This window comes from Staurois parvus, unplaced genomic scaffold, assembly GCF_062004578.1.
Source record: "Staurois parvus isolate SC_StPar_1 unplaced genomic scaffold, SC_StPar_1.0 ptg003153l, whole genome shotgun sequence".
In the NCBI taxonomy this organism is placed as follows: domain Eukaryota; kingdom Metazoa; phylum Chordata; class Amphibia; order Anura; family Ranidae; genus Staurois; species Staurois parvus.
The window spans coordinates 8,783-17,500 of NW_028320949.1; the positions used below are offsets into that span (position 1 = coordinate 8,783).

Genomic DNA, 8,718 nt, shown 5'->3' on the forward strand with positions numbered 1-8,718 from the left:
GCCGATCCCCAACTCAGTAGTAACCCCCCAGCTCTGACGATCCCCAACTCAGTAGTAACCCCCAACTCTGCCGATCCCAAACTCAGCAGTAACCCCCAACTCTGCCAATCCCCAACTCAGCAGTAACCCCCAGCTCTGCCGATCCCCAACTCAGTAGTAACCCCCAACTCTGCCGATCCCCAATTCAGTAGTAACCTAAGCTCTGCCGATCCCCAACTCAGCAGTAACCCCCAGCTCTGCCGATCCCCAACTCAGTAGTAACCCCCAGCTCTGCCGATCCCCCATTCAGTAGTAACCCCCAGCTCTGCTGATCCTCCACTCAGTAGTAACCCCCAGCCCTGCTTATCCCCAACTCAGTAGCAACCCCCCCCAGCTCTGCCACTCCCCAACTCAGTAGTAACCCCCAGCTCTGTCGTTCCCCTGCTCAGTAGTAACCCCCAGATCTGCCGATCCCCCAACTCAGTAGTAACCCTCAGCTCTGCTGATCCCCAACTCAGTAGTAACCCCCAGCTCTGCCGATCTTCCACTTAGTAGTAACCCCCCAAGCCCTGCCGATCCCCAACTCAGTAGTAACCCCCAGCTCTGCCGATCCCCAACTCAGTAGTAACCCCCAGCTCTGCCGATCCCCCATTCAGTAGTAACCCCCAGCTCTGCCGATCCCCCATTCAGTAGTAACCCCCAGCTCTGCTGATCCTCCACTCAGTAGTAACCCCCAGCCCTGCTTATCCCCAACTCAGTAGCAACCCCCCCCAGCTCTGCCACTCCCCAACTCAGTAGTAACCCCCAGCTCTGTCGTTCCCCTGCTCAGTAGTAACCCCCAGATCTGCCGATCCCCCAACTCAGTAGTAACCCTCAGCTCTGCTGATCCCCAACTCAGTAGTAACCCCCAGCTCTGCCGATCTTCCACTTAGTAGTAACCCCCCAAGCCCTGCCGATCCCCAACTCAGTAGTAACCCCCAGCTCTGCCGATCCCCAACTCAGTAGTAACCCCCAGCTCTGCCGATCCCCAACTCAGTAGAAACCCCCAGCTCTGCCGATCTCCAACTCAGCATTAACCCCCAGCTCTGCCGATCCCCCACTCTGCAGTAACCCCTAGCTCTGCCAATCCCCCACTCAGCAGTAACCCCCAGCTCTGCCGATCCCCAACTCAGCAGTAACCCCCAGCTCTGCCGATCCCCAACTCAGCAGTAACCCCCAGCTCTGCCGATCCCCAACTCAGCATTAACCCCCAGCTCTGCCGATCCCCAACTCAGCATTAACCCCTAGCTCTGCCGATCCCCAACTCAGTAGTAACCCCCAGCTCTGCCGATCCCCAACTCAGCAGTAACCCCCAGCTCTGCCGATCCCCAACTCAGCATTAACCCCCAGCTCTGCCGATCCCCCACTCAGCAGTAACCCCCAGCTCTGCCAATCCCCCACTCAGCAGTAACCCCCAGCTCTGCCGATCCCCCACTCAGCAGTAACCCCCAGCTCTGCCGATCCCCAACTCAGTAGTACCCCCAGCTCTGCCAATCCCCAACTCAGCAGTAACCCCCAGCTCTGCCGATCCCCAACTCAGCAGTAACCCCCAGCTCTGCCGATCCCCAACTCAGTAGTACCCCTAGCTCTGCCGATCCCCAACTCAGCAGTAACCCCCAGCTCTGCCGATCCCCAACTCAGTAGTAACCCCCCCAGCCAGTGGTGTATTTAGGTTTTGTGCTGCCCTAGGCAACACAAAAATCATCTGCCCCTACGGACACGAGCCAATACCACCCCCCTTCTCCCTTGACATTTGCCCTGCCCCTCACCTGGAAGAGCCTTCCACTAAACCCCCTCCCCTGTGGTAGAGAGACACTGAGCTCTGGACATGCCCGGGAACGAGAGTCCGGCTCTACATACACCATCAAGTAGCCCACAGCCTCTCTCGGATCCCACCTGGTTCCTGTGTCCCTTCTTTCATCACTTCTTCTGGGGGGAGGTGCTGCCCCCCTTAAAAATGCCGCCCTAGGCAAGTGCCTTGTTTGCCTTGTGGTAAATACGCCCCCGTTCCCAGTGCATCCTGGGATATCTCACACCTGCAATAAATGAAAGCCCCTCAAAAGCCGCAGGCGCTGTCAGCGAGCGTGATCATCGACTTCTATGTCAGATTGGAGACACTATCATTTCTGAAGCAAATCCAACGCATGAACAGGACTGGAAGCTTACCATTTTATTTTGTGACAGGAGCTTTGATTGGCATTCAGAGCCCTTTCAAAAAAAGCGCGTCCAACGCCATATTTTGAAGCGAGTGTAAACGAGGCCTTAAAGCGTCAAAAAGAGCCCCTCCCCCCCTTCAAGGATCAATCCCTTTTGTTGATTGTTCATTTTCGATCATTTTCATATTAAATTTGCCCCGAGTATTGCCCCTGACCCCCAAACATCGTTCATTTCTATGAAGATACTATTAGTCCTGACTGGTAACAAAGTGCAAAGAGCCATTAAGTGCTACAATGTATCCTCCGCCCGTTGGGTCAGTCCTCTTCTGATTGGCTGATAACAGTTACGGACGCACTTTTTTTGAATGCAGTTCTTTGCGCTTTTTTTTGAAAGCTGATTGTAGCTCCGAGTTCTCTACAATAAAACACTCAACGTCTTATACTATAACATATTCCTATCTATACAAATCTTTGGTACAAAGCTGAGGACATTTCCTTTAAGCCATCGAACATAGCCCCTCCCCCTTCTTCAAGGATCAGTCCTCCCCAATGAACACGTGTGCTTTGTCTTTTCCTGAGGCTCAGGTTGTAGCGTCTGGTGTTGGGTTAAGAGTTGGCTGGAACTTAAAGTGGACCTGTCACCATATCTAAGGTGTCAGTGGAACTCTTCCAAGTGTTTACTACTCATCCCAGCAACCCCTTCCCCAGCAATGCCTTCATCTGCTTTTCTCTCCAGAAGAACGGCGCCATCTTTGTTCGGGAGTCAACCAGAGTCACCATCTACTTCCTGGACTAAGATGACGGCTCAGAGGTGACACAGTCGTGTAAATTCTTGGTTGTGCCACAAATGTCTGACGCAGATCAGCCCCTACTGCATGCTCGCTACAATGTTACAATGTACAGTCTGATCACTGGGGGGAGGGGAGACTGAGAACATGTTTCCTCTTCCTTCTACAAAATTACAATGTACAGTCTGATCACTGGGGGATGGGAGACCAAGGAAATGCTTCCCCTTCCTTCTACAAAGTTACAATGTACAGTCTGATCACTGGGGGATGGGAGACCGAGGAAATGCCTTTTCCTCCTTCTACAAAGTTACAATGTACAGTCTGATCACTGGGGGAGGGGAGACCGAGGAAATGCTTCCCCTTCCTTCTACAAAGTTACAATGTACAGTCTGATCACTGGGGGAGGGGAGACTGAGGAAATGACTCCTCCTCCTTCTACAAAGTTACAATGTACAGTCTGATCACTGGGGGAGGGGAGACTGAGGAAATGCCTCCTCCACTTTTACAAAGTTACAATGTACAGTCTGATCACTGGGGGAGGGGAGACTGAGGAAATGACTCCTCCTCCTTCTACAAAGTTACAATGTACAGTCTGATCACTGGGGGAGGGGAGACGGAGGAAATGCTTCCTCCTCCTTCTACAAAGTTACAATGTACAGTCTGATCTCTGGGGGAGGGGAGACTGAGAAAATGACTCCTCCTACTTCTACAAAGTTCCAATGTACAGTCTGATCACTGGGGGAGGGGAGACTGAGGAAATGACTCCTCCTCTTTCTACAAAGTTACAATGTACAGTCTGATCACTGGGGGAGGGGAGACGGAGGAAATGCTTCCTCCTCCTTCTACAAAGTTACAATGTACAGTCTGATCACTGGGCAAGGGGAGACTGAGGAAATGCCTCTTCCTCCTTCTACAAAGTCACAATGTACAGTCTGATCGCTGGGGGAGGGGAGACTGAGGAAATGACTCCTCCTCCTTCTACAAAGTTACAATGTACAGTCTGATCACTGGGGGAGGGGAGACGGAGGAAATGCCTCCTCCTTCTACAAAGTCACAATGTACAGTCTGATCGCTGGGGGAGGGGAGACTGAGGAAATGCTTCATCCTGCCTGCAGCAGACTGATGATATCATGTAGGCCTAGGCAAAGTCACTGATTGGAGCTGAAGGATGAATTAATACTCAATGCTCTGAGTGAGGGCCCCAGAAGTATGCAGGTGTACTAATTCCATGCCACTGACTCAAAGTAACGAACCCGGCGGGAGAACATGTCAGCCAGGCAGGTAGCATTTTCGGAAGGAGGCGCGCTCACTTGATAGTTACTGATGAAAGTTGAATCCCAGCTTGGAACGCTCCTGGAAAGGCAGTGAAGTACAGGACTGTGACACCGAGAAAAGCCGAAATACCTTCATGGGTTACCAGAATGACACAGCCATTGATTGGAGGATTTGAAGGGGGGAGGGGCTTGTAAAATTGGGATGAAGATGGAGTTTTCCCTTCAAAGTGTCTGAGTGCTCCTCAGTGGGGTGTCCTGGAGGGAAGGGTTGTCAGACTCCTGAGTGGCTCATGACCAGAATAGTAACATTGTAGCAGCACATTTTTTAAATCTTATATAATGATGATTATGAACGCGGCAACAACAAATGTGAGATCCGTCGGTCACTGCCGGGGTTGTTGGTTCCGGCACAGATCAAGATCCGGCCAGTCCATTGTTGGCGGGGGGCCATTATCATTGCATCTCCGTGATCCCCGTGGCATCTGGTTTGGTCTAAAAAAAAATAATTTAAATTATATATATATATACACTAAGAGAGAGATTGGGGGGAAAGGGAGAGAGGAGAGAGTGGGAGAGAGGAGCACTGAGAGAGTGGGTGAGATGGGTGGAGGGAGAGAGGAGAGAATGGGGGAGAGTGCTAGAGATGGGGGGGAGAGAGGGAGGGAGAGAGATGGGAGGGGGGAGAGAGGAGAGGGTGGGAGAGATGGGGGGAGAGGGAGGGAGAGAGGAGAGAGTGGGAGAAAGGAGGAGAGGGGAGAGATGGGGGGCAGGGAGGGAGGAGAGGGGAGAGAGTGGGAGAGAGGAGCACTGAGAGAGTGGGTGAGATGGGTGGAGGGAGAGAGGAGAGAATGGGGGAGAGTGCTAGAGATGGGGGGGAGAGAGGGAGGGAGAGAGATGGGAGGGGGGAGAGAGGAGAGGGTGGGAGAGATGGGGGGAGAGGGAGGGAGAGAGGAGAGAGTGGGAGAAAGGAGGAGAGGGGAGAGATGGGGGGGAGGGAGGGAGGGAGGAGAGGGGAGAGAGTGGGAGAGATGGGGGGAGAGGGAGGGAGAGAGGAGAGAGTGGGAGAGAGGAGGAGAGGGGAGAGATGGGGGGAGGGAGGAGAGGGGAGAGAGTGGGAGAGATGGGGGGAAAGGGAGAGGGGAGAGAGTGGGAGAGATGGGGGGAAAGGGAGAGGGGAGAGAGTGGGAGAGAGGAGCACTGAGAGAGTGGGTGAGATGGGTGGGTGGAGGGAGAGAGGAGAGAATGGGGGAGAGTGCTAGAGATGGGGGGGAGAGAGAGATGGGAGGGGGGGAGAGAGGAGAGGGGAGAGAGTGGGAGAGATTGGTGGAGAGGGAGGGAGAGAGTGGGAGAGAGGAGGAGAGGGGAGAGATGGAGGGAGGGAGGGAGGAGAGGGGAGAGATGGGGGGGAGGGCGGAAGAGAGGAGAGGGGGAGAGAGTGGAAAAGATGGGGGGGGTGAGGGAGGGGGAGAGAGGGAGGGAGAGAGAGAATTAGGGTGAGGGTGATGGAGAGAAAGAATGGGAGAGGGGGAGGGAGAGAGAGAGGGGGGTATGGGGGGGTGGAGAGAGGGAGGAAGAGAGAAGGGGGAGACAGAGAGAGGGAGGGAGAGAAGGGGAGAGGAGAAGGGGGGGAGAGGGAGGGGGAAGGGGAGAGAGTGAGGTAAAGAGAGGGAGAGAATTAGGGTGAGGGAGATGGAGAGAGAGAGTATAGTGGGAGGTGGAGAGGGGGAGGGAGAGGGAAAGGAAGAGAAGGGGGGGGAGTGGGAGAGGAAGAGAGGGGGGAGGGGAGACAAAGAGAGGGGGAGAGAAGGAGGCAAGGTGAGGAGGAGGGGGAGGGGAGCACAGAAATTAGACAATAATGTAGATAAATCCAAAACGTTTTCTCTTCATTGCAGACAGAGTAGTTCATTGCAGAACTGGTCGCCCACCTTCATGGCTCTGTAGATCCAGTTCTGGTACTGATCTACTTTGGCGTACACCCCGGGTTTGTTTGGCAGAGCGCAGCCTATTCCCCAGCTGACGATGCCACACAGCCGCCATCTTGACGCGCGGGAGATGGTGTCCTCACACACGAAGGGCCCGCCGCTGTCGCCCTGCAGAAAACAGACATTGCAACTCAGAGACCCGAGCAACTCAGAGACCCGAGCAACTCAGAGACCCGAGCAACAAAGTATTCCAAAGACATCACTAGCTGAATGGCCGTCTATGACACGAACGCGGTATATACACCCGCTGATCAAATCCAATATATATACAGTATAGGGCTTTCTATATTATAAGGTCACATTGTGAGGCCCGCAGAGGGTCTGCTCACCAAATCGTCTGTTTGTATATATTTTCGTTGTTTTATTTTTTATTATTTTATGTTTATTCATCTCTTTTTTGTGTTTACATACTTTTATAGATACATTTGTTTAGTTTCCCATCTCAAAATGGCAGTGTTCAAATTTCAGCAATGGACACGGGATGACATGCGATGTGCCGCACTGCATGTATGTGAACCCGGGCTAAGCTGGGAACGGCCTATAATAAGCCCTTTTATACTCCAAAGAATTATTTTTATAATAACCGTTTCTCATATATATATATCTCATCTATTCCCCCCCACCCCCCACACCCATCCAGTCACCTGACATGCGTCGATCCCGCCTTCTGCATATCCCGCGCAGAACATCTTCCCCGTGATCTGGTTGTCGTAGTATTCTGGCTGGTTGCACACCGAGCTGCTGATGATGGGCACCGACGCTTCTTGCAGGATGTCTGACTGTTGACCTGAGAAGACGTGTTTTCCATGTGAAAGTCATATTTCCATTAGAGGTGGATCCCGCTGGAACACACAGAGGATACTCACCATAGTACTGCGTGTTGCCCCATCCGGTGACCGTACAGACTTTCCCGTCCGTGATCTGCTGGCCCAGGGCCGGAAGGCAAACCGGCTGCACATATTCTGGTAAAATCAACCATGGCGTTACTTATAGAAAAAACTATAAAATTCCCATATAATGCAAAACAGAAAAGACAGGAGGGAGAAATCTGACAATTATTAACATTAATAATACTATAATAAATAAACAAATATATATAATAAATATACAGTCAGGTCCATAAATATTGGGACATGGACACAATTCTAACATTTTTGGCTCTATACACCACCACAATGGATTTGAAATGAAACAAACAAGATGCGCTTTAACTGCAGACTGTCAGCTTTAATTTGAGGGTATTTACATCTAAATCAGGTGAACGGTGTAGGAAATACAACAGTTTGCATATGTGCCTCCCACTTGTTAAGGGACCAAAAGTAATGGGACAGAATAATAATCATAAATCAAACTTTCACTTTCTAATACTTGGTTGCAAATCCTTTGCAGTCAATGACAGCCTGAAGTGTGGAATGCATAGACATCACCAGACGCTGGGTGTCATCCCTGGTGATGCTCTGCCAGGCCTTTACTGCAACTGTCTTCAGTTCCTGCTTGTTCTTGGGGCATTTTCCCTTCAGTTTTGTCTTCAGCAAGTGAAATGCTCAATCGGATTCAGGTCAGGTGATTGACTTGGCCATTGCAGAACATTCCACTTCTTTGGTTGCTTTTGCAGTCTGCTTTGGGTCATTGTCCATCTGCACTGTGAAGCGTCCAATGAGTTGTGAAGCATTTGGCTGAATATGAGCAGATAATATTCCCGAAACACTTCACAATTCATCCGGCTGCTTCTGTCAGCAGTCACATCATCAATAAATACAAGAGAAGCAGTTCCATCGGCAGCCATACATGCCCACGCCATGACACTACCACCACCATGCTTCACTGATGAGGTGGTATGCTTAGGATCATGAGCAGTTCCTTCTCCATACTCTTCTCTTCCCATCACTCTGGTACAAGTTGATGTCGGTCTCCTCTCTCCATAGGATGTTGTTCCAGAACTGTGAAGGATTTTTTACATGTCGTTTGGCAAACTCTAATCTGGTCTTCCTGTTTTTGAGGCTCACCAATGGTTTCCATCTTGTGGTGAACCCTCTGTATTCACTCTGGTGAAGTCTTCTCTTGATTGGTGACTTTGACACACATACACCTACCTCCTGGAGAGTGTTCTTGATCTGGCCAACTGTTGTGAAGGGTGTTTTCTTCACCAGGGAAAGAATTCTTCGCTCATCCACCACAGTTGTTTTCCGTGGTCTTCCGGGTCTTTTGGTGTTGCTGAGCTCACCGGTGCGTTCCTTCTTTTTAAGAATTTTCCAAACAGTTGTTTTGGCCACGCCTAATGTTTTTGCTATCTCTCTGATGGGTTTGTTTTGTTTTTTCAGCCTAATGATGGCTTCACTGATAGTGACAGCTCTTTGGGTCTCATCTTGAGAGTTGACAGCAACAGATTCCAAATGCAAATAGCACACTTGAAATGAACTCTGGACCTTTTATCTGCTCGTTGTAATTGGGATAATGAGGGAATAACACACACCTGGCCATGGAACAGCTGAGAAGCCAA

The 8,718-nt window shown here is 51.1% G+C and overlaps 1 protein-coding gene across 2 annotated transcripts in view; it reads right to left on the minus strand.

The window, feature by feature from the left end:
* Nucleotides 1–2,173: 2,173 nt before the first annotated feature.
* The window catches only part of HPN (hepsin), a 38,152-nt gene continuing 31,607 nt past the window's right edge, over nt 2,174–8,718 (minus strand). For both annotated transcript variants that reach the window (XM_089667288.1, XM_089667287.1), the window contains exons 11-14: nt 7,085–7,180; nt 6,863–7,005; nt 6,162–6,326; nt 2,174–4,728 (exon numbers count right to left, since the gene is read on the minus strand). In XM_089667288.1, the coding sequence (XP_089523414.1) occupies nt 4,690–4,728; nt 6,162–6,326; nt 6,863–7,005; nt 7,085–7,180 (443 nt within the window). In that variant the 3' untranslated portion in view covers nt 2,174–4,689. The remainder of the gene's footprint in view (nt 4,729–6,161; nt 6,327–6,862; nt 7,006–7,084; nt 7,181–8,718) is intronic.